General features: G+C 39.9%; 4 protein-coding genes across 17 annotated transcripts in view; 3 read left to right on the plus strand and 1 right to left on the minus strand.

Annotated features, from left to right (window-relative positions):
- The window catches only part of LOC139767758 (MAP/microtubule affinity-regulating kinase 3-like), a 39,599-nt gene extending 33,006 nt beyond the window's left edge, over positions 1–6,593 (plus strand). The window contains exons 4-12 of the mRNA XM_071697362.1: positions 2,718–2,779; positions 3,365–3,494; positions 3,668–3,980; positions 4,455–4,558; positions 4,650–4,760; positions 5,157–5,346; positions 5,450–5,556; positions 5,905–6,079; positions 6,261–6,593. Of these exons, the coding sequence (XP_071553463.1) occupies positions 2,718–2,779; positions 3,365–3,494; positions 3,668–3,980; positions 4,455–4,558; positions 4,650–4,760; positions 5,157–5,346; positions 5,450–5,556; positions 5,905–6,079; positions 6,261–6,338 (1,270 nt within the window). The 3' untranslated portion in view covers positions 6,339–6,593. The remainder of the gene's footprint in view (positions 1–2,717; positions 2,780–3,364; positions 3,495–3,667; positions 3,981–4,454; positions 4,559–4,649; positions 4,761–5,156; positions 5,347–5,449; positions 5,557–5,904; positions 6,080–6,260) is intronic.
- A 1,082-nt stretch (positions 6,594–7,675) lies between these two features.
- Positions 7,676–10,152, plus strand: Fic (FIC domain protein adenylyltransferase). The gene is made up of 4 exons (XM_071697442.1): positions 7,676–8,004; positions 8,204–8,879; positions 8,970–9,176; positions 9,415–10,152. Exons 1-4 carry the CDS (start codon positions 7,809–7,811, stop codon positions 9,773–9,775), a joined length of 1,440 nt encoding a protein of 479 aa, XP_071553543.1. The 5' UTR covers positions 7,676–7,808; the 3' UTR covers positions 9,776–10,152.
- Positions 10,153–10,673: 521 nt separating this feature from the next.
- LOC139767816 (Mothers against dpp) lies at positions 10,674–18,243 on the plus strand. 4 transcript variants are annotated; one of them, XM_071697462.1, is made up of 3 exons: positions 10,674–11,274; positions 12,319–13,651; positions 13,731–18,243. In XM_071697462.1, exons 2-3 carry the CDS (start codon positions 12,402–12,404, stop codon positions 13,888–13,890), a joined length of 1,410 nt encoding a protein of 469 aa, XP_071553563.1. In that variant the 5' UTR covers positions 10,674–11,274; positions 12,319–12,401; the 3' UTR covers positions 13,891–18,243. The 4 variants fall into 4 exon arrangements, with proteins under 4 accessions (XP_071553563.1, XP_071553564.1, XP_071553562.1 ...); XM_071697463.1 differs by having other exon boundaries at positions 10,674–10,868; XM_071697461.1 differs by having other exon boundaries at positions 10,675–11,309.
- Positions 18,244–18,491: 248 nt separating this feature from the next.
- Klp10a (kinesin-like protein 10A) overlaps positions 18,492–25,751 on the minus strand; it is a 35,179-nt gene continuing 27,919 nt past the window's right edge. For 8 of the 11 annotated variants that reach the window (XM_071697450.1, XM_071697446.1, XM_071697445.1 and 5 more), the window contains 2 exons: positions 25,538–25,712; positions 23,530–25,119 (listed from right to left, as the gene is read on the minus strand). In XM_071697450.1, the coding sequence (XP_071553551.1) occupies positions 23,999–25,119; positions 25,538–25,712 (1,296 nt within the window). In that variant the 3' untranslated portion in view covers positions 23,530–23,998. Of the gene's footprint in view, positions 21,531–23,231; positions 23,325–23,529; positions 25,120–25,537; positions 25,713–25,751 lie in introns of those variants that run through there. The other 3 variants (XM_071697451.1, XM_071697452.1, XM_071697449.1) reach the window with 2 other exon arrangements.

Here is a 25,751-nt window from a genome sequence, read left to right on the forward strand (position 1 = left end):
CGCTTTTTGTTTTGCCTCTTCTTTATTTTTTTTTCTGCTATCAGTCCCGCGAGACCACCTGTCGCTTTACGCCGGCAATTATGTTCGCGCGATTGCGAGCGGGCGCGCGAGACAAGCGCGAGCTTTAATCGGATCTCGCGCGATTTGTCGCGAAAGTTCGTCGCGGACGCGCGAGATCCCAAGAACGAGCGCTGCCGCCGCGCCGCGCCGCACGGCTTCTACGACGATGGAAAAGAAACGTAATCGCCCAGGCCAACGAACAACCGTGGCCTCGGCTTCAGGGTCGTTTCGACTATTATCCCGCGGCAGTCGAGGATGCAGCAGAAACACATCGCTCGGAGGCCGCGCTCGGTGCATCCGCTCGATACTCACGTTTCAATATTGGAGTACCGTACACACCGTGCTTTGATGATCGAAATACAGATACCCTCCTTCGGTATCGCAATATACTTTAACGTATCGACTTTTCAGACTTAACGCTACTCTAGAATTGATAACGTGAAATGTTGATTACAAGAAGACCCACCGTAATCCGTAATATCCTGCATGATTTTACAAGGTGTAAATATTAATTGCATCGATTCTCTCGTATTAACTGAAGTTACGGAATCGTTCAGAAGAGAAATATAAAATTGATATTTACGAATTGAATGTTAATGATTACGTTCGCCATACATATATTTAAAATTTTATTTCTGTTGAACTTTCCAATGATATAAACATAAATCATATAAACCCATCTAAAATTTTCATATTTTTAGAAAAAAAAAATAAAATTGGCGCATATCTTAAAATTTTATATTTTGTTTTAAAATTTCTACCTACTGTTTTAATAACCTTTCGTTTTTATTGCCATCGTGTTATTGATAAATGATCTTTGCACAGTTATTGATTGAAAATAAGGGACCCTAACTAAGAATAATAAAAGAGAACAGATATAGCTCAATAAATTAACTTTGATAAACTCGGAGAACCCGTTCATTTCGTTACATCCTATATTTTTCTTGGGGCAAACGTTCTTCGGGGAATTCGTCCGTGAGATTCGAACGATTCGAGATTCGATGGAAAGTGGGCAGCAGCGGGGGAATAAAGAAAAATGCTGTGGACGTTCTAGATTCCGTCAACGAGTAACGACCCCGTCGAGAGCGCCTTGCATCCCGTGACGGTATTAACCTCGCCGCGGGCACGTGTTCCGAGAGGAGCGAGTCCTCTTTTATTACTTATTAGCGACACCCAAAGCGCATACTGACTCCACTCTCGCATCGCGCGCGCTGGCGATGCGATTTTAATGATGTGTTTCAAGGTCCCAAGGTCTCTGCCACGGATAAGCTACAGGGCCGTTGCCGTCTGATCCCGATGACAGCTGGCCTTAGCTAGAAATTTCGATATCATCCCTCGATCGATACCTCCGCAATTGGAAACCGATTGTACGAAACGTACCGATATTTTCCCACATCTATACATAGCTCTTTAACAGCTAATACCATTCTATTCATCAACGAATTTTTGGAAGATATTCTCTTAACAATATCTTTTACTACTATCGCAGGTCTCCAAAAAAGTGTCAGAAAAATGAGAATTTACTTCCGTTTGTATACAATTTATATTCGATAGATATAGAGAGTTGTCTCTGTGATTTGCTTTTGAGGAGATAGATGCAAATCTTGCAGCGTGATGCAAAAAATTAAATCTAGATAACAAATAAGTCCACATCGAGACGTGTCGTGAAATTTCGAGAGAGAGAGAGAGAGAGAGAGAGAGAGAGAGAGAGAGAGAGAGAGAGAGAGAGAGAGAGAGAGAGAGAGAGAGAGAGAGAGAGAGAGAGAGAGAGGACGGTTCCATCTTGACATCTCGTCAAAGATATATGAGATCGAGAAACGAGGGAACTCGACAGTGTCGAGAGGCCGGGAGGCCGTCATGCCGACGAAACGACAATTTGCAAGGTCCGCGAGCCGCGCTCGTAGACGGCGATACGAGCAAAGAAACCTTCGCGCGATGGTCAGGGCCACGAGGTTCTTGCGCCGAGAGCGTTAATCTCGCGAATGCGCTACGTGATCGTGCAAACTGCACACGCATTGCATATGCATACAGCGCTTTTTTTTCGCATTCACCCGCCTGCAATCTCCGCCTTCGTAATTCTTATTCTATCGAAGATATGGCAGATCCCGAAAAATCATAATGAAATCAGTAGAACGAGATATCCATCGCGAGAGAAAAAATATCAATTCTAATTTTAGTGACGTTTCCTTTAACCAAATTGAAACCCGCTTTCTTAATTAAAGTTTCAAGACATCGTGTAAGGTAATGGAATGTCAATCAAGTAGTGGAAGCTTTGGTATATGTATATATATATATATAAATTCAAATGGATATTTCGAAATGGATTAATCGAATGATTTAACATTTAATTATCTGTTTTAGGTTCCAGATTTAATTATCAAAATATTTAACGTGTTTATTTTGAGTTCTAAAATGTTATGATAAAGAATTAACTCTCCCAAAATTTTCTTTGGGAAGAAATAAACTTTATATTTTATCAAAATAAAAATCAACTAGCTTTAGTGTAATCTGTATATATGTATATAAATTATTGTTTTAAATATAATAAGCGTTAACTTTTCTTAATATAAAGTGTAATAACATTGTGAAATATTTTATTCGTAAGAATATTTTATTCATTGATCAACTTTTTTGTAATTTGTACGATGCTGTTGCAGAGATCTTAAAATGGAGAACATCGTACTACAGGACGAACGCAAGGAACAGATCAAGATAGTGGGTGAGAGGCAGACGTGTGTACACGGACGTCGACATATCGCGCGGGACTAGAGAACATTATGGTCGTGGCGATTGTGGCAATCGCCATCGATCGAACCGCGTAGATTAGCGTGCACAGCGAAAATCGCAACTATAATGTTTCCGCTCGCGTGACGCTTGATTTTCGAGCGTGAAATTAGATCCACCTGTGCCCGGCAGAGCTCCGCATAAAAAATTGCACTTGCGATGAAATTGGCCGCAATTTATATAATTACGCAGAAACATAATGCCCGTTATTCTTAATAACCTTCGATTATTGTTATATATTGCCACGGCATATCTGATCCCAAGGCAGACTTCTTGGCGAAAATATCAAATAGATGTAAAATATACTTCTTGATTTTATCGACATTTTATATTCGTAAAAGCAAAGAAAATATACAGTTTTGTCTTAAAATTTATTTTACTATATTAATTAATATTTATACATCAAGATCGCGGATTAAACGATGATTACACGATTTAACTTTAACAGTAATCGAAGGTTAAAAAAATTTGTGTAGACAAAACTCACCGATTCGATGACAGATGTTTTTTGCGATCGTAGATTTTGGTCTCAGCAACATTTACGCTAGCGACGATCCACTGCGAACACACTGCGGTTCCCCAGAGTACGCTGCTCCCGAGCTTTTCGTTGTAGGTAAACGATACGGGCCGGAAGTGGATATATGGAGCCTGTAAATAAATACAAATTTAATGTTATCAAGATTTTTTTAAATATAACTCAAGACATATAGTGTTAAGAGAAGTAAATTTGGCAGTTTCGCATTCCGCTCTTCAATTATTGATACAGTATGTATAAAGACACTCTTTGGCATAATGTCTAAACATTATGCAATGTGACAAGCAGAGGAGTCGTTCTATATGGAATGACCATCGGTCGACTTCCATTTCTGTGTCCCCGCGACGAATGGACATCGTCGGAGGAACGTCGACGGAGGCTGATGATCCAGATCAACAGGGGCTTGACATCGATTCAGGAAAAAGCCATGTACCGAACGTCGATCGAATGCAGGAACCTGATAAACCGCCTGCTCGTCCCATCGGCTCGCGAGAGGATCACCATTCGAGAGATCCTTCACCACCCGTGGATCCTCGCGTCGTCGAAGAGCAATTTTCATCTTCGCTCTGAAGACGATTTGAACGTCTCCAATCACGCCTCGGTAATATATGCAAGATGCTCCAGAATCCCCGACGTAATCGTGGAATTCAAAGAGGAACATGTATAGAAAACACGGCATACATTATCTCGACGATTTTTTGATTCTCTATTTCATATTTTTCATTCTATTTAAAGAACTATATTCAAACCTTGATATATTTCAATAATGTTTTTTTAACCATATTTTACATCTCTTTAATTTGTTTTCCTGAATAAATGCTTCTATTATTCGCGTGACAAATTTTTCAGTTTTATCAAACCTACGCTTTCACTATTCGTGATAAAATACAATTTACAAATTTAACAAACCCTCTTATTTTCCTGCTGGCTGTACATTCTGCGTTATTATGCACTGAATTTTCAATTTTACTGCTGCATTTATTCTGCGGTTTTTTGGTCGGCTTTAAAATATGCGCCAATTAGTAACGCCATACGAAATACTCGTGCAAGGTGATTGCATCGCTGATTATTATAGATAGTGAACGAGATCGCGACGGCAATGCGAACAACCACGGCTGCTGTCGAGGCTGAAATAATGAGACGAAAGTACGGAGAAGTCGGCGGCATGTATAATATTAAGTAAGTACGCCAATTAAGGGAGAAGACATTTTTCGAGAAAGTTATTTCACGTTATAATTTATTCATATCCGAACACTTTTATTTTCAACAGAGAGCACAAATTGCAACAAGCAGCCGCTGCTGTTTATCAGTTAGCACCGCGACTTCTTCGCAATTCCACGTGTCGAACTGAAGACATTTCATCGTCGACCATGACTATCAGGTGACAATTAAAATATAAAACTATATAAAACATAATTATGTAAATTTTTTAAAATACAATTCTTGAGAAAGTGTTCTTTGTAAAATATTTCTGTACATATCTCTTTCAAAAAGAAAAATTAAGTCAAGCAGAATATATAGCCAAATAAAATTTAAAATTAGCAAATCTTAATTGCAAGTGTCTTTTATAACGAATAGTCTTGTTTATTTGATTGTTCCATATTATGATATTTTATCGTATTAAATAGTGGCAACTAGACAAAGACATCTTGCATATATTACTGATGAATAAAATAAATTCTTTTATACATAAAGAAAAAGTGTTCTTTATGTATACACAATATATTTTTGCGAAACTATCCAATAGCATGAAGATTCCTTTACTATATTGATACAGAACGACGAAAGATAATTTTCGAAACGGTACATCCGGGAACTCTGACAATACCGATCGCATAATTGTCATGCGACGCGGCCAGGTGCAAGATCGATCGGTCAAGAAATCCTCATTACACGGTTCCACGATGTGGAACTGGCGATGCCGTTCCGGAAACGAAAATCGCTCTTCCGAGGAACGGAGAAATTACGTAAAATTCGACTTCCTTTTGCCCCACGTCCCCGATCCCAACGATTACGATCACGTCGATCACACGGAGATCCTTAGCCATTGTTAATTTCTCGTCTTTTCAGAAAATTCGTTACGATATCACGGACACCTTCTTACCAAACCAGGAGAGTCGTGCGCCGCAAATTATTAAAAATCAAGACGATAAGATTTCGAATAGACGATCGTACAGGTACCATTCGATAGAACGTTAAAATAGAATTGTATTTTTGCATAGCCATATATTAATTGAAAATAAAATTAATTGGCTCGTTTATATAAAAATTATACATTTAATATAAGGCTGATACGAATCTGATACAAGCATGATACAACTTCAACTTTTTTTCCTTTTTTCTCCCACCTTTGAACTTTGAACTCTTCGAGTTACTTAAATTGAGTTAAATTGCGCCTGGAAGATAAGAGAAAAAAGAATATAGAACAGAAATTCTATCGCACGTACATCTACGTATGATTTAGGCGCGTATTAGCCACTTATTAAATTTATAGTTGTTATATTAATTGCCATGGTTGTAAATAGAGGCGAGACATGTAAGTCGAGAAATTCTACATCCTGTAATGTTTCTAAAAAAATGGAAAAAAGCCATAGCATCTCTAAAGTCTGTAAAATGGATTGCAAAGTACTCCCCAGTCCTTCGACTTTGCAAACCTATTCGCGTGTTAGCAGCGAAAGCGTGCCTGCTTCACGAATTAAAGTAAGATTCTAAATTTTCAAATAAATAACAATCAAAGAACTAAAAAACCGAAATGTAAAATTATTTTTCTAAGCAATGCCGGATTACGTCGCTTACAGAAAGATAATGCTGACGGCGTAATTATACGATTAAGTAAACCGATCTAATTTCGATATTTATATGACACGATCATACTTTTCAGGAGAGCTTTCATAAAAAGATACTTGCTCCACCGTGGCGATGTCGTGTCGGAAGTGCGAAAATTAGAAGAGATACATGAAACTAGAAGCATCTTTAAGATGAAGCGCGAAAAACGGTGATGTTCTCGCTTTCGATGAATTAGACGAATAGAAAATATACGTGTCTATCGAGATTTGGATGTAAATCGCGTTAAATTGTTCGCACGTACTCCCTATCAATTGAAGAATATCTCAACCGCTCCAAATTAATTTTGCTTAATGAATAATTTTCGTTATGAAGCTATTTTGTATTATTTTTTGTGTGATGATTTCTAATAAAATTTAGGTGGACGCGACATTGTTGGTGCATCTCTCGCTCATTAGTGCTCATTATAGTAAAAATCTCTAACCCAATCGGGAGCCACTCTCATATAACATAATATCATATTCTTATATAACATATCAATAATAGACAATTGTACAACAACAACGTAATACAGACAGTTAGTACCTAAGATTCGCCCTACATGTTCCGTCTCCGATCGACACCGCGCTTTTCGGGAACGAAGTTAACGGCCATTTTGACTCCCCGGCGTCCGTTCAGCTCCCGTTCGTGGAATACGATGCGAAACGCGCTCGCACGCCGCGCTCTGCGCTCGAGCTGCAAATTATACTCTCATATAATATAATTATACTCTTATACAACATCAACAATAGCCAATTGTATAACAATAACGCAGTACGGACAGTTAGTACCTAAGGATCCTAAGATTCGTCCGGCACGTTCCGTCGCCGATCGACGTCGCGCTTTTCGCGTACGAAGTAACGGCCATTATAACTCCCCGGCGGGCCCGGCGTCCGTTCCAGCTCCCGTTCGCGAAATACGGTGCGAAACGCACCCGCGCGCCGCGCCCTCCGCTCGAGCTGCAAGGAGACGAGCACGAGCTTAATTAGCGCATTTCGGTCGTGCAGTCATATAACCGCCGCATTTCGCATTCGACGCCTTCGACGGCACATACTAACATACTTACGCTCCGATCTCCGATCGGGGAAGACGCTCGACGGGCGCGCGAAGCGCGAACGGGGGCCGAAAAGTGAAACGGCCGAGTTTCAAACTGGGAAGGTGGAGGAGTGGGGGTAGGAAGGACCGGCGCGCGGCGGAACGTTTGAAACGGGACGCACGTCGGCCGGCAAATCTCATCGACGAACGAGCGAAAATTACCGGCGCGGGTGTCAGTCGAGAGGTATCGTGCGGAATTCGATCATACGAATGTTTTATTAAATTTTTTTAAAGCGTCGCGATTTTCTGGGACACCGGGTGACGCGAGAGAACGATAAACTCGGAACGGCGGGACGGAACGACCAATGACGGCGCGAGGCGCACGGTCGCCGGCCAATCCCGGCGAACCACATGGACGCGTCGCGTCGGCTGACGTCGTCGGCGAGCGAGACGAACGCGAGCGCGACGCGTTGCGTCACATGGGCATGGGGACGTACGTACGAGCGACACGGTTGACAAGCATGCCACGCTTTGCCGCCCGGAGCGAGATCGTCGAGTACCGCGAGGAGAGATGCTGCCGGCGTTCGTTCACGGCTGTTACGTACGTCATGGCAAGGCCTCTCACGTGAACGCGAGGCGCGGGGATGCCACGGGCTCCACGTACGATATGCCACCGAGACTCCTCGTCCCCTTCGTCTTCATCCTTGGGATCGCGATCGCTGTTATCAGTACGCTGGTGTCGAGATACATCGACGTCGATTCTACGGGTGAGCTGAACTAACCGCCTTTTCGAGAGATTGGGTGCTCCTGTTTTTGTGCTGACTGCTGCGTACCATTTCTGAGACAGCTTGTAGAGCATAGATATCTCTTGTCTCGCAGTGTATCAGTCGCATGCTGCGATTTGTATAGAAACGAAAAGCGACGGTTAACGTCATGATGTCACAAGTTTATTTTATCGTCTTCCAGAACAGGAACTCCATCACGGCCGTTCCGTATTTGTGCCACTTACCTCGGAAGGCATTTTGGATGTCTACGATGATCATATGCTCACCATTTCGCAGGGCAACACCCAGCTCGGTAAGGTTCAGTGCACCGCGGCGTCGGCAGCGGAGGCCCTGACATCTCTGCACTTAGCCCTAGACATGAAATTATCTGGGAAGCAGGAGAAAGCTATAAAATTGTTTCAACACGCGGTGGCGTTGGCCCCTTGCCATCCCGACGTCTTGAACTATTATGGGGAATTTTTGGAGCACACGCAGAATAATGTGATCAAAGCTAATGAATTTTACGTGCGCGCTTTAACTTATAAGCCAAATCACGAGGGTGCTTTAATAAATAGTCAAAGGACAGCTCGCGTGGTCGAAGAACACGACAGAATAATGCTCAGGCGCATCGACGACAAGAGGAACACGCTGTCTAACATACCTGATAACAATGCTGCATTGATACGCGCTAAAAAGGAGGCTTACTTCCAACATATCTATCACACAGTCGGGATCGAGGGAAATACTATGAATCTGGCACAGACGAGAGCTATAGTCGAGACCCGTATCGCAGTCTCTGGAAAGAGTATTGATGAACACAATGAAATCCTTGGATTAGACGCTGCCATGAAGTATATCAACGCGACCTTGGTAAATAGGTAAGTTTTTACAGCATAAATAATTTTACAAAAGCAATAAGAATGTTTTTGTTATTGCTAGTTTAATAATTATCCATAAATACGTTTCAGAGTAGGGTCTATCTCCATAAAAGATATACTGGAGATACATAGGCGTGTTCTGGGACACGTAGATCCTGTTGAAGGTGGCCAATTTCGAAGGACTCAGGTGTACGTTGGCGGCCATATACCTCCAGGTCCCGACAGTATACATTACCTGATGGAGGAGTTTGTATTATGGTTGAACAGCGAACAAGCCATCAGGATGCATCCAGTGAGGTGAGCGAATCTCACATTTATACCGAGTGCTCTCCATTTACTGACACAAGTCGACAAAAGTGTCATTCTGTCTTTGTTACTCATTGAATGCCAAGAAAGAGATAGAACGTTTATGTCGATTTGTGTCTTATTAAATGAAAAGCACCCTCTATGTGTATTTTCATTCGCATTTATTTTTGTTTGAGATTTTCTGAGAGGATTCAGCAAAGAATATTAATCGGGAAAGTTTCCTTTACAGGTACGCGGCCCTCGCACATTATAAACTGGTACACATACATCCATTTACCGATGGAAACGGCAGAACGTCCCGCTTGCTCATGAACATGATACTCATGCAAGCTGGATATCCACCTGTTATTATTCACAAACAGCATCGCCATAAGTATTACGAGTATTTGCAACTAGCCAACGCCGGAGATGTTCGACCGTTCGTGAGATTCATAGCGGAATGCACGGAGCAGACCTTGGATTTATTCTTATGGGCGACTAGTGAATTTTCTCGACAAGTTCCTGCACTCAGTCAAGAGACATTGTTTACGGAAAAGCACAATACGATTATTCTAGAGGATGATAACAATGAAATACTGGAAAATGATTGAAAACGTAACGTCTGAAGTATTTTTGAGACCAAAGAACGTTAATATTATTTATATTCGATATCATTATTTATTGATAATAAAATTTTTTAAAGTTTAAAAATTAAACTAGGCTTAAATAACATACATAATCTAAAAATCGAGATATCTAACGAGAATATCAACAACTGTTAAAATGAGATTTATTCACGGTATCAGAACTGAAGCATACTTGTTCTGTGCCTGTTGACGTGTGATCTAAATGTATTGTTATTTATGAGCTGCCAATTTTAGCGCGTGTCCATGTAAATACGAATCTCTTCCATTCTCTACTTAATATAGAATAAATTAATTTATATATATAGTGTATATAATAAATGTGATAGCAAATTACGAAAGTACATATTATATATTAATTTACAACGGAAGCAAATTAACATTGTCTCGATTATGGAGAAAATCTCATCATGTTATTTAATTAAAATTGTTATTAAAATTATTCCATTAGTCGCCTTATTAAAATTAAAATAAAGTGATTAATAGAAAAAAGAGTGAGATCTCTGCTATGTGTATATTTGCTTGGGTGTAAGACTAATATTTTTCGGACGAATTTTGGAACCTGTTGATACCAGGTCTGTTCTTTTTAGCTAAACTTTTTGCACAGTTTGCCTTCTTTTTTCCCTTCAACGTGAAAAGAAAAAGGAAAGCTAAACCGTACAAGAAGTTCAACTGAAAAGAACAGGCCTATCGGCTGCGTTCATTACGATTGGTCTCTACACTTAAATTCCGGAAAGAACCAAAGGCAAGAACCAATCGCGTTAAAGAAACGCTATTGCGCTGCACTTTTCGAGTCGATGCGCATTAGAGCGCGATTGGCCCGCGTCCCGATTGGACGAACATGGCGATTCAGACGCAGCGTTGCAATAAGCGCCTTGCCTCGGCGCGATTCGCGCGATTTCCCGAGTAAACATTCGTCGCACACCACACAGCCACACAGTGTCGCCGCGTGCGAGGTGGACGTGTATGCGCGCGCGCGTCGAGAGTATCGCCGAGTTCCGCGGAGTTGACGGGACCGGGGACGGGACGGGGAGTCGAATCGCAGGTTTCGTGGAACGAGGTGAGGTGCGCGAAACCTTCGTGGGTTCGCCGTTCGAAATTCGGGGGATCCGAGCCGGAGGGTTGGCCCCCGTCGCCGACGGTCGTCGTAGTAGCTGCCGACCCCGTGCACGTTCGGAATGGTAACGGGGCGAGATCGCGGCGGGCGCAGCGACGCGGGACGGCGATGCGCCGCGATGCGAGATTGATTCGGGATCGATCTCGGACGTCGTTGGCGTTTCGCGGAATCGGCCGTCGGGCGGTCGGGCGCGGGTGCGAGGCCGGGGCCGGCCAGCCCAACAGCACTACGGCCAGTCGAACAGCGCAATCGATAACCCCGCGGGCGCTTTTTGCGCGCTGGGCCGAGAGATCGTAATGGCGAGAGCGTGGCGTCGATGGACGATAGGCGGCAAGAGTGGGAGACAGTGGTAAAAACAAATGCTGAATCGCCAGGGAGTCGCGCGTAAGTGATGCGAGATGTTGCGACGAGAGCGGCGGCGGTGGCGCGCGCGGTATCGGCGCGGCGGGAGCCGCGGGAGCCGCGGTGCTCCCGCACACACGGCCGATTCGGGGAAGGGTGTAGTCCGCGCGGCGTGCGCTTCCGGCGCGTCAGGTTCTCCTCTCTTTCTCTCTCCTCGCCTCTTTTTTTCCTCGTTCGACGGAAGCGCTCGCTGCTCGCTCCGCGGCGCGGTTAACCATGCACCGTACACGCGACGTTAGGACTCCGAGCACTCGTTGGACCACCTTGCCCGTTTTTTTGAAAACGCGTCTGCCGCGCCCGCAAAACTATGTTCGCTGACAAACAATGTTGCTGAATAAATTTAACGAAGGATGGAGATACTTGATTGGGACGCGGGGTGAATTTGCTTCCGTATTCCGATTCGAAGTCAATAAATCGTTAATATCAAATTGGCTAAATCGTATTTCTGTAACTGAGATTTGTAACTTTTGCCAGATGAGTGGCCAAGATATTCCATCGGAATTTGAAATATCCAATTATAATATTTATGGGATTTTGCTCTTTGTCGCCGAGTTGACGTAGCGGTGGGAGGAGCATGCCAAAACGCACATTCCTATAAAAATAGCATCGCAAAAATTTGGATGGGTGACCGACGAATTCGCGCTTTGTCCAGCAATAAAAGAAAACTCACCTTCTGAAAAAAAAAGTGAATCGTTGACGGAGCTAAAGCGTATATCTAAATATAAATTGGAAAGTACACGGATTATAATGTATCACTCATATGAATGTATTGAAATATACACATTAATATATACAAATTAAAGCGTATATGTCCATTTTGTAATCTGAGAAGTGAGCTTTGGTAAAATCTTAAGCAAAAGTTCGATTTTTTTCAAGAATTTGAATAAAGAATAAAGCTCATTGTTTTCTAATCAATCGTGCGTGTAAGATAGAATTATCCCATTTTGCAGACTTTATCATAAATCGAGAAATATTGCCTCTATGATTTCAGATCGCTGACGAAGTTTCTTTATAGATGTGGACAAGAATATTATGTGTATCCGTTACTCTTGATTGATACGTCATCTTTTAAATATGGATGATGAGGAAGGAACCTCAAGTTCTGGACCTATGTCTTCGTTAAACAGTTTATTCTCGTTCACCAGCCCGGCTGTGAAAAAATTGCTCGGCTGGAAGCAAGGGGACGAGGAGGAGAAATGGGCTGAGAAAGCAGTGGACTCGTTGGTGAAGAAACTCAAGAAGCGAAAGGGCGCGATCGAGGAATTGGAGCGAGCGCTGAGCTGCCCTGGAACGCCCAGTAAATGCGTGACGATTCCTCGAAGTTTAGACGGCAGATTGCAGGTTTCGCACCGCAAGGGTTTGCCGCACGTGATATATTGCCGAGTCTGGCGATGGCCGGACCTCCAGTCGCATCACGAGTTAAAACCGCTGGACCTGTGTCAATATCCATTCTCTGCCAAGCAGAAGGAAGTCTGCATCAATCCGTATCACTACAAAAGGGTGGAGAGCCCGGTACTGCCACCGGTATTGGTTCCTAGACACTCGGAATATGCTCCCGGCCATTCTCTGTTGCCATTTCAGCAATTGGCCGATCCAAGCATGCCGCACAACGTGTCCTATTCGTCTAGCGGTTTTAACGCCGGTTCTACGAGCGGCGTTAATCCGACGTCGCCCATGTCCTCCGTCGGTTCCGTGCCCAGTCCCGGGAGTACGACTTTGCCAAACCCACAGAGCCCGTACGGTACCAATGGATTACCGGAGACACCGCCGCCAGCGTACTCTCCGCCCGAAGATGGCTCTCAGACCGGGCAAACCACGTCGTCGGACTCGGTTCCAATGGACACGAGCACGGCAATTGAAACAACTACACCCGTGTGTTACCAAGAACCACCTTACTGGGCCTCGATCGCCTATTACGAGCTGAATTGTCGGGTGGGCGAGGTGTTTCATTGTCACTCGCACTCCGTGATTATTGACGGCTTTACAAATCCGAGTAATAACAACGATCGCTTCTGCCTCGGGCAGCTGTCCAATGTGAACCGAAATTCTACGATAGAGAACACGAGGCGGCACATAGGCAAAGGAGTGCATCTGTACTACGTTGGGGGAGAGGTTTATGCTGAATGTCTCTCGGACTCCGCGATATTTGTACAATCTAGAAATTGTAATCACCATCACGGCTTTCATCCCAGTACAGTTTGTAAGATTCCACCGGGATGTTCGTTGAAGATATTCAACAATCAAGAATTTGCCCAGCTTTTATCGCAAAGCGTGAACCATGGTTTCGAAGCTGTCTACGAGTTAACGAAGATGTGTACGATTAGGTAATTTAACATTCTCAACATTCTTATACAATAAGAAATTTTAGTAATATAATTACATTTATTATTCTGTTGGTTACAGAATGTCTTTCGTAAAGGGATGGGGTGCGGAGTACCACAGGCAGGATGTTACATCGACTCCTTGCTGGATCGAAGCACATTTGCACGGACCTTTGCAATGGTTAGACAAAGTGTTAACGCAGATGGGTCCGCCTCACAATGCCATAAGTTCTGTGTCATAAGTAATATGCACGCATCGCAGAAATTTATTTTAAAAGAAAAGGACAATTAGTCTCGATGCACTTTTAAGAGTTTATATATATTGGCTGGTATTTGCCACACACATGTGAGAGTTACGGAGACTGTGCACAGACGAGATACAATTACAGTAAGTTGCCCTATGTTATACCTATGTTAAAAAAAATACTATTTTATGGAGAAAAATTATAATGAAATGAGCGAGAAATGTAATGTTCGAAAGAAATATATAAAAACTTACGAGAAGTTACGCGAGAAAAAGATATTTAACGATCTTTGGGATTATCGTAATCGCGGAATGTATACACTTAGACGCTGTAAAACTCTTTGGCTGTTACATAGGGACAGAATTGTGTATATATAGAGATATAATAATGGTATATATATATAAAAAGAAATATTTTTCAAATCTATGCATCAGCCTAATACTTTATTTTATACGGAGACTTATTGTGGAGGTATTTGTCAATGTTGTAATACAAACAGAATCCTTTTAATTGAAGCCTTAGACAATTTTAAAATTGATTGTGATGAAAAAAAAAGAAATATATGATTGCAATTGCTTGGTAAAGAAGAAAGTAAGTTCTTCAAATTATAGGAAGCGAAAAGAAAAGATATTTTCTGTCGTTTGAATTAAGCATAATCTCACGATTATGTCTGTTAAGTTACGTGTGTGCTTTAAAGTACATTTACGTCTATAATGTCTATGTAGATCTACTCAAATTTATCGTTAAACGACTTATAATAATGCGGGCTCTTATTGACTACGTTTACGGCGGCTTGTAATCCGATTTAATAACTACCGTATACTATCCGATCCAAAATTTTTCTTCTTTTGATCATAATAATCATTTAAATATGAGCTTTTTCGATACTTAAACTACAACTTTTAGTATACAATATATATCAAAGATTGTTTCAAGTGTTCAGAGTATCAAAATAGGTTCATATTTAAATGATCGTTATGATCAGGAAAGAAAAATTTTGGATCGGATGGTATACGGTAGTTACTAAACCGGATTACAAACCGCTGTGTAAACGTAGTCATTGATGAACGATGCGATCTATATTTCAATGTAAGGTATTGGACGTTGATCTCACGTTGACTATCGGAAAAGTTAACTGCGTCCGATGATATGTTGAAACAAACTCGCTTATCTACAGAAAGATCTATGGTTTGCTCCATCTCTATGTACATTACATTGCATTGTACTCTTCTCGATTATTGTATTGTGCAACATGCTTTCCGTATTACAATTCCTAAGAACAGTACACGGTTAGGTAAGTTTTATGTGTTATAAATATATAAAATTTTATGTGCTGTATATATATTTCTGTATGGGAATTGTCCTACACACGTATATACAAGTGTGTTGTGTGTATGTGTGCGTGTAATGGAAAAGAAGTCATCTATTAGTAAGTTTATACATTGCTTGACGAAAAAGTTACGTTTATTAATTGATTGGAGCTAAGCTTGATATTACGTTTGTTACTTTTTTACATTACGAAAGGTGCCAAAAAGAATTGAAATATTCGCATAATATGTTTAATTTGACGCACTGTGATATTTCATCAGAGAAATGCAATTTTTTCATTGTATGTAATCACGTTTTCAAAGTCTTAAATCGAGTATCTCGAAAGTACACAGATTCTACGAGTGTCTTAAAGCCGTCAGATATTAACAGTGCCTAATTATAGACAATACCATCTTATTTCACTGCCATTTGCTGTCACTAGTTTTGCCGATGTGTGCCTAGCTGTGATTCTTTGCTATTTGGCAAATTTGCGATTCGGTGATAAACAAAAGAAAGTATGAAGGGGAACAAGGCTACTTATTTGGCTGATAGCGTTATAATTTTTCCATGATAGATAAAAAACTAGTAAGAGATAAGCCATTTGCTTAATTAAGTGATAAAGAAAGAATAAGATGTAATTTATAATTGGATACAATTAGAACAGGATACAAACGTACAAACGTAAACGTCGACAGAATGTTTATTCGATATTGCATGTGGTACAATTGCGCTAAGTGCACAAGTGATGGAGACAATAAACGACGAATACAAAAAAAAAAAGGTAAAATGTAAGATACTTTCAGCCCGTTCTAAGGAAAATTTATTGTTTGATACAATGGCAGTTAATCTGATCGAATTTTGTATGGAGGAACCGATCAGTATTCTATATTAGAAGATAAAACTGTAAAAGTAGGTAGGAAAAAATGCTGTATGTTTATGGCCATTTCTGAATCTTCAAATTGGTTCCTTTCTGCAAGATGTGATCTGATTTTGCCTGAGATATTTCATCGAGAAATGCACACGAATTAGAAATCTCTTATAGCGATCGTAATCCGCGTCGCTGAACTATTGAATAGCGAAACGATTAGAATGATGTTGCGAAATCTTTCTAACACGTTGAACTCTGTCACGTTCGAAACGAGCACGATGCATTACTGTAAGATGTACATAGATAGTTTCTCATACGCAAGATTATACTTGTAAGCTTATATTTCACGTTATCACCACGTCTTCGTTTTCTTGCTAACTAAAAATCATTATAGATTAACCGCGAAGCCCGTTTACAAAACGATCTTGCCTAAGCTTTTGAGCCTGATCTTCGAAATGAGCCTACTTCCTTTGAGGTCTACGAGAATTCGACTTCAAACTTAACGCTCTCAAGAATTGATGGAACACTGTTGCGCACCGCCCAAGTTTATGCCTTGGATGCCTTTTATATTATGTAGTTATAAAAGCGACATGATATATGCAATTTTTAAATGTAAAATAGCAGGAAGGGGTGAAACATGTATCCGAAAGTGCACAAAAGTTTTCCCGTAAGAGAAGAAAATTGTATAAGAGTCCCCTCGATTGTTCGCATGTAAAATAAATGTACAGTTCTGTGTTTGCACTGCAATGTCACACATACTATAGTACACGTATGTATTACGCTATGTATTAACGTCAGACGGAATTGCTTGATATCGAGCCTTATTTGTCTAACATATTTGTCCAATGATTACAGTCATGCGATATGAATCAAGTTTCGAGCACTCAAGCTACTTCGGAGAGGAAAGTTCTCGTGCCTTGATATGTAGAAAGAACTGAGCGCATCTGCAATGATACATGTAAAGAGTGCTGCGAACCGATAAACTACTGGCTCTTATTGTTTTTAAACATGAATATGTTCCTATTACATATTTGATATATTAACGCGTAATATACATTTTCCTTATTAATCTATCGACTGTTACGTCATTTATTTTCTTATCATTTTTAGATCAAAAAGTGCTCCAGGCGTCCGCTCGTTAATCCTGACATAGAAGCGCTCGGTTCCTTTTATAGAAAAGCCGTCTATTAATGTAAAGGCCGTGAAGAATAAATAGATGAGCGATTGAAGTGCGAAGGTGCGATTTGGAAACGGGCTCGCGCGATATATTCCGCACGCGTCAGTGACGCTGTAAATATATTAAATCTCGTTAGCCGTGTTTGAGAGAGCACGTCTCTTCGGAATCCATTCCACGTTATTGTACCGTTAGAGAAGATAACCGCGGGTTTTTTTTTCCTTTCCCCCTTGTGCGATTTCTCGAGACGCTCATGTGGCTGCATCGTGTTCACAACTATCAGCGACGACGTAGGCACACGAGCCTCCTCTATCTCTGTACAGCCGCCACCTCTGCGAGAAAATAGAACGTAGTTATCGTAAAAACTATACGGAGTTGGACGCGCGTTAGCCGCCAAAATCGTGGCACATAGTACATTCTATTTCGCACGTTCTTCTTTTCTTTCTGGTGAAAAAGACATTTTATGTACAGAACGATATTTTTAGTTGTACGTACATACATATATGTAACGTATGTGTGTAGGTATATGTATATGATGTAGTGAAGAGATGGTAGAAAATCTTTGTGTTATATGTGACATATTATACGGTAAGAGATTAGACTTTTAATGAAAAACTAGCGTAAATGGTTGGCTTAGTTGAACAGGTCTGCGTATGCAAAGTGTGTACTTTGTTACCACGGGAAAACAAAAAGAATGAAATGTTCGAACACGTCCCAGCACTGATTGAGCGCTCTGTGCGCCGATAAAGGATTTCCGTCGTCGTTGCTCGGCGAAATTTTTAGGCCCGGCAGGATAGCGGCGTCCATGGGACTTAGGATAAATTCTTCGTGATCAGCTGTAATATGTATCGTTCGGCATAGACGGCATATAAATTATCCGCTCGGTCTCCACGCGCCTTCACCTGTGCTGTCTACGCATGCATTTCTGGTAATCGTTGTCTTGTGCAGCTCTACCAAGTATGAAAATAAAATTAATACCTACCTGTGTATCTATATTGAATACGATGCTTGTACTCGTTACGCGATCACGCCATTTCATCACCCATCCCGGATCCCTTCGATGCGTCGAACGAGATTTTACTGGTAAAATTAAGTAGTATTGCAAAGACCGTGCTCAAAATCAGAAAATAAGTACATGCGGTTTTACTACGTAAGAAGTTCTATAAAAATAATCTCTCCTACTCGTACATCTTTTTTTTTTTAATCTTATCAAGATGGACTGATCAGGATGAGGAACGTAACGGAATGTTCATTTTCCAATCTGATTTATTTCATTCATAAAGCAACAACGTGAAACCTCTCTCATACGTATCCAAAAATGTTCTGTGCACATCGAATTAGAATAGTTCAGAGGTCGACTATTAATTACGACATATAGTAGGGGTAGGGACGGGGAGTATGTGTCGTACGTTTGATTTACTCATCTCCCTTCCGCAATTAAATTATACGATTATAAAAAAATAAGAAGTACACTAACATCTTTCGATTGCTAAGCCTCTCATCTCTCCCTATCGCGCTTCTATTCATTAAAAAATACTATATTCGAGGTGGTGAAACGCGAATCCTTTTCGTGGTCTTAAAGAAAAGCTAAATTATAAATCTCGACGATGGGAACATACTCGTATGCCTGAGCTACGGCAGTCGCCAACTGCCTCGAAAACGTTTAGCGTTTTGTTAATCAAGGCGACATATATTTAGCAACCATCGGAAAACGTCGGATATGTAGCGAGAAACGAACTTTTTCGACGAGTGAAGCATGACTCTCTAATACGTGGTCACAGCTTCCGATCGATAATACACGCCAACACGCCCGATACGCTGAATTAAATTAGAGCATGCCCTCGGCGGCACGCGCGACTATCTTATTTACCTTTGATACAACAGTAATCTCAAACAATTTCTTCAAACAACTCCGCGCTACGAGTACTTTATATATTTATATAAAAAATCGTAAATCTTGTGTCAACACAGATGTCAATGTTCCGTTACTCCCATCTATCCACTCTATCCGCGCGTTATTATTGTTACTTTGTTAATTTATCTCTAAGCTTTCAAGACCGAGAGTAACTTCCCTCGAGTTACAATTAAAACGGCTCTCTACACGTTTACAAAATCGGGCGTACACGTGTGTGGTAATGATTGTTAACTCGCGAGTACACGAGGATCTTACGCTCTTATACAGGAACGGGAATCCGGGATAAAATCATCAAGAGAGATAAAGTCGTGTGACGTGCGATACGCGTTATATTAATCTTCTTAACTCTCTATTGTCTAGTGCGACTGCAGTGCGATATATCTCCTTGCAATTGGCATTGTAATGCGATGTATGATCCTCGACAAATCGTGATAAGAAACTAAGTCGGCCTGCATGAATAAGACACGGTAAATATTTTAGAGACCGAGTTAGACAAATACTGAGAATATGTCTATCGACATTAAAATATTTTAAAAACAGTATATCTTAAAAAATGACTGCGTTTCTTAAATTATACACGAATGCTGAACACTGATTGTGAACCCTAGCTCTGCTTTCTACGATTTATTGAAGGACTTTTATATTTCCGGCCAAAGAACATTGTTTTCTGTCTTCACATTGATTCCAGGTATTATTATAATATTAGCATCATATTTGTATCGAATTGTCGCGATGCATTTTAGAGAATGTAGAGATCAGAAATGGGATAAGATAAGAATTTATTGCTTTATATATCTTACGAGGATTCGATTTTCTTTGCTTAAAGAAAATATGTCGATGGGGGGAACATTAACTTCACTGCAGTAGCTATAATCATGAAAATCGACGGTATTCCGTTGGACGTATCCATAGTAAAGCTTGTGAAGCTTGCGCGCACGCTGAGACCGCTCCGCGAGTATTGAGTATTGATTCAGTAGAGTGAGGAAGAAAACACAGGCGTATGCGTTGATAAACCAAATGAAGATTTAATCTCATACTTTTAATAACGTAAGAAAAAAAAGAGGACCGTTTGAGAGATGCCGTCGACGATATTAATACTAAGAAACTTAAATATCCGGATCAGCGCCGCTGGGTAGTTTCCTTCTTACGAACTAAGAGTTACATCTTTTTCTTTTCCTCCTCTCGGAAATCAGTCGTTATTTGGTTCGCGAAAGAGTCGATCGCTACGCGTGTGTATGTATGCACTTGTACGTATGCGCGTGTTAATGAGTGTGTACAAAGTATCGCCGTGACATATCTGCTTTCTTTTCTGGCAAATATCGGCTCACTAAGGCTTTTTCCTTTATCCAATAATACACTGGGTCCCTCGTAATAATACACCTAGCATTCTACAGCCTAAAAAAAACGAGTGTTTATTTGATGTTGTGCAGCTTACGCATTATCATTCGCAATGGTGCTTCGCATCTCAAAAACGGATAAACGGATACAATTGAGTATCGACGTGTCGTTGACGGCTTAAAATTTTGCTAATCTCGGTGCGGCCCGAAAGTATGTAAAACACGTAAAAACTCGTTTCGAAAAAAAATATGCAATTACGTATTGAACTTGATCCCCGAGCCGAAATAAACGTGTTCGTTTATTATCTTCGCGAGTGACTCCGTATTCGCTTTAAAATTTCCTACGGTTCCAAGCTAAAAGAGGCACTAAAGAAAAATCCTGACTAAAAAATTCTTCGCCGACTCCGGCCGAGACAAACGTATCTGATACGGTAAAAATAACAAATTGTTAATTTCTCGCTGGTGAATTCTTAAGCGATTATTGTTATTATGCCTGCCGTACTTCGGCTTCCTTACATATCCCTTCCTGTGGAATTCCTTCTTCTTACTCTGTCATCTTGCTACGGAGGACCATTCGAGAAGAATCGTTATATGATACAAGATATGATTGCTAAGATGAGATTTACGAGTCGAGCTCTTTGCTGCCTCGACGGCGTATATTTCGTAGCAATTTCGAAGGCAAGATGAAGTTTTGTTACATTTTGCGTTTTTTATGGACTGTCGCACTAGTGTCATGGTATATCTGCTTCTCGCGCGCGCGCACTTGTAATTAAAAATTGATACACACATAAGAAGCGGGCTTTTTTCACCGGTGAGAGACAATTACTTTTTGTGTCTTTTTTTTTCGCGTTCGCTAGAGGGGTTCGCTATAACATCCTTAATTGTACCGCGTGGTGATGTTGCGCATTCGGGTCATCTTCTGGCTGATTTGTTCCTCCTGCAACAGCTGCCCGCGGAACTGGCTGACTTGGTCGAGCGCGGCGTTCAGAATGTCACGTTGCTGTATTAACAACTGCTCCCACTTTTGGGCATATGCTGCAACAGATAACACGCACACCCGTCAGAGCACCCAAGAGCATGATTAGACACATCGGCTTAGCGTAGTTAAGGATTAAATCGGATATACATAGAGATGACGTATTACAAGTGAACGCTGGAGCTATTTCCCCTGTTTTATTCGTGCATCGTGTTTAGCTTTACATCTTCTTAAAACGTGGGTAACAGACACATATTTGTCATCGAGTTTCATTGCTGCTTTAGTTCGTCCAGCCGGAGACGTAATGCTGAGCTTTTTGATCACAGTTTTTGTAACAAGTTTAGTAATGTCTTAATGCTTCAACGACAATAAACACACATGGCAATGAAACCCATAAAAATAAAAAAAGTTACAATGTTAATTAAACGATAATCACTAGTGATTTGAAATAAGAGATGATACCTAAGGCAGCTTAAATCTAACTTACTTCCAACTCGCTACTTGAGTTGTAAATAGAAGGCGCTAGTTTTACACGAAAGCATAGTTAAGAAAATTAATAAGAATGTTTTGGTATATGTTTGCACATTAATGACTTATTTGTAGCTGTTTGTAAGTTAGTCTGAAAGCGCCTGAAGTTACAGGATTAAAATGTGAACATTATTTGTAACATGTGAACGTATAAATGTAATTAAATATCGATATCGTTACACAAATTGAAGCTTAAGCTGAGCACACAAGCCAGACTCATTGAGTAGTTCTCTTATAAACGTATAATTATCCTTAACGTGACGTTGCTATCAGCTTAATAATCCACAAAAATAACATTTATTAACAAGGATTCGGTTTGCGTACATATATGAAATAATGCGTTCACGCTTCCAATGTACATACTAATCATATTTTATATATAACAATATTAATTCCATGTCATTTAAATTGAATTTCTACAGCACACACACATATATATATGTATATAAAATTATTTAGTTTTTATTTCACAAGATAACGTACTTGATAATATTATATTTAATAAAATAAAAATATGTAACAACAATAAAAGAAAAGAAAAATGTTGAGTTTACCCTCCCAGGATATCCGTTTGCGTTCTAAGAAAAATATAAAGTTTGATATTAATACTGTAAATCTGTCGTCGTAAAAATATTGCTTCTATATATGGAGGAGTAAAAACCATAATGGTGTAAGTCAAATTTTTTAAAATATTGACTCGTGTGCATAGAAGATGCAATCTATACAATATATAAATTGCATCTATTCACACGAATCAATATTTTAAAAAATTTGACTTACACCACTATGGCTTTTACCCCTCCATATGTATTACAACTTGTATCTATTTATTTGCACATGATCTGAACTTGCGGTTCTCCAAATTTATCCATAATATCTATAATAGACACAGTTAAAGAAGATCAAATAATGATTCAATTTTCTTAATAATTGAACGACTTTAATGCTTCATTAAATCGCAATATATGATAATAGTCCGATAGAAATGAGAACTTTTAAAACAGACGAGAAGAAAATCCATTTCTGACGTTACATTGGCAAAGTCAAGTAAAATTCCCGATACCAAATCGCTAAAAAATATTATTTTTGGGGATATATTTGATTGAAATGCATGTGATATCCAGATGACGAAATAATGTGACGCGTATCATTAGTACATATGGTGCACATTAAAACAAGCTGTTTCTCTGAAACTATTTTATAGAATTGTTAATCGAATAATATTGTCGTACCGTCGGAAAATAGTTTTCTCTCTATAAGACGTCTACGCAACGAGAAACTCCTCAGATAGGGTGACTCAAACTTTGTTCTTTTCCGCCTCAAATCTGTAACGTTTTCTGGTATTACATTAAATTTCTCCTACAGGTATACAATGCAATGTGATTTTTATATAAAGTGTACAGGTATAGGCACCTAAAAAATTTTATTTGCTATGCTATAATTGTAATCCAAACTATGGCCAGCCATATTTTTTGTAAAAGCTAATAATATTGATAAAATACTTATGTGATTTAAATAAGTGGCTTGTAATACGTTTATAAAAATGTCATATATATTGTAGTGAATTTTGTGTATTAAAAAATGCTGTTTTAAAATTAAAAAAAATCTTAAAATAGAAACTAGTTCACAAGATAAACGACGAGTGCTGCGCAAAAAATACAGTTACAAAATCAAATACATTTAACACAATATCACTATGGCACACGTAAAATTAGTATTTATAACATTTCAAACGTGCATATACAGTCAAGTGCTCGAAGGAATGCATTTTCATTCAAATTAAATTAAAAGATTAAAATTATGTAACAGCATTTCAAGTTTTTTACACTAGTAACACACACATATAAAGATATAAAATATTGATTTTTGATATCACTAGTCTATCCTAAATATGAATGAATAAAAATAATAATAACATAAAGCATAAAATTAAAATTATCTTTTTAGCCTTTAACGCAGAGGCTGAGGATTGATCTGTATGGCTGTTTTATGCAAATAATTATATGTTACCCTGTTTTTTATCCTCTCTCTCTTGTACATAAATAAAAAAGATAATGTACGCTGTTGGCAGCAGCGAAAACAAAATAACGTTTTTCAAGAAAGATAACAGAGAATACAAAATTTTATAGCAATCTAATTGAATAGCAGATTTCTCCTCCGGATCATTAATCATCTTTCTGATATTTGATTTGATATTTATCGAAGGATCGATAAACTCTTTGGCACTGCAAAGATTATCTTCCTTATTAACATTATCGATGTCATGTGCAAGTTGAGAATATAAAATAATGCTATTGTTTGTTTGCGAGTTCACGTCATACGTATTCTCATTCTTATTGCCTACATCCGTCATCTTTCTTCGTCTTAAATTTATATTAACGTCAGAAAATACTGCCGGCAACGCGCTGTTATCTTGATCAGTATCGTAATCTTTAAAGTTGTTACGTCCCTCAAAGTTGTCAGTACAAATGTCAGTACAAGGCTGGCAGCCGATCCAATCTTGCCATGAATCGTCGATAGCTTGTGGATCAAATTTGTTCGGGAAGAAAATATCTCCCTTGCTCGCGGATTTCTTTTTCATGAAGTCCTCGCAGTAATAATTGTAATTCGTCAGACTACTTATGTCGTGCGATTTTTCCTTGCGAGGCGAATAATACGTTCTACAGGGTGTGCCTTTAGGGCTCGTTTTAGTACGGAATGTACCAGACCAGTGATATCTCTGAGACTTCTTTTTGTCACTAGTGGACACTTTGACCCGTTGGCTTTGATTGGATCTTTGAATAGAACGCACGGGCGTGCCTTTATTAATTGAATTCTTTCTAGCAATTCGACCGGGCGTCATGCTTTTCTTCGTGATAATGGACCTGACAGGCGTACGAGGAAGAACGCCCGAGTCTTCCTCGGTGTCATTCGAACTGAAATCGCTTCTGAGCTCCATCTCATCCTTCCAGGGAGACATCAACGAATTCTTCGCGATCGTATCTACTTCCGTTGTGTTTAAAGTCTGCGTGTCGCTGTCCGTGTCGTCGTTTATCATTATCGTCGCGTTTGTCGAGCTGCTGCCTCTCCGGTGGCGGTTTAACGTGATGATCGATTTTGCCTTAGTCTTACTGCGCGTATCTGTCATAAAATGCGATGCACTGTGATACCGGCAAGTACAACGTTTCGTACTTTTTCGTACTTTTTTAAGTCTTTACAAGATATTGGCGGAATAATCTCAACGACACGTATCGTCACTTAAGAGGGTTCGTTATTTATCGCCACATAATGCCTGTGAATTTTCATCATGAAAATTTTCACAAGTAATCTGACGTTAAAAGCCCTCATTGAATAATATCAACTTTCGTATTCGAAAACTGGTTTTCTTGATACATCAAAAAGAAAAAAAAATATGCTTCTGTGTGATGACACACGGAAGAAATAAATTTATTTCTCGTTAACGAAAGTGCACCATCCAACACAACGCAGTGTACGAAATTAAAGCGGTAACAAACGGAAAGCCAATAGAAAAACATAAATGTGCAAACGTTTATCTTACCTTCTTGGTCGTAATCCACCTCATGAGTCGCGCTGAATACACTGTGCGCGTCATTAAGGAATTTAGTCGTATTATCCATTACCAGTTTGTGCGTATCCAACACTTCTTCTTCGAGGATCTGCAGAGCTGATACTGCTTCATGGAAAGTGTACAAATCTTGCGACAGTTCACCTTCCTGTAAAGAAGAATATCATTCGCATTGATAGTTAAATTT

This window comes from Temnothorax nylanderi, unplaced genomic scaffold (genome assembly GCF_030848795.1).
Source record: "Temnothorax nylanderi isolate EJ_2023f unplaced genomic scaffold, tnyl_v1.0 TNYL_tig0012_pilon, whole genome shotgun sequence".
Taxonomy (NCBI): Eukaryota; Metazoa; Arthropoda; class Insecta; order Hymenoptera; family Formicidae; genus Temnothorax; species Temnothorax nylanderi.

Bases quoted from the DNA above. Each gene is read 5' to 3' on its own strand.
- Fic (XM_071697442.1), top strand. From the start codon at position 7,809: ATGCTGCCGGCGTTCGTTCACGGCTGTTACGTACGTCATGGCAAGGCC. The intron at 8,880-8,969 runs GTAAGTTTTTAC...AATACGTTTCAG, and splicing joins AACGCGACCTTGGTAAATAG to AGTAGGGTCTATCTCCATAA. The intron at 9,177-9,414 runs GTGAGCGAATCT...TTTCCTTTACAG, and splicing joins ATCAGGATGCATCCAGTGAG to GTACGCGGCCCTCGCACATT.
- LOC139767816 (XM_071697462.1), top strand. From the start codon at position 12,402: ATGGATGATGAGGAAGGAACCTCAAGTTCTGGACCTATGTCTTCGTTA. The intron at 13,652-13,730 runs GTAATTTAACAT...TGTTGGTTACAG, and splicing joins ACGAAGATGTGTACGATTAG to AATGTCTTTCGTAAAGGGAT.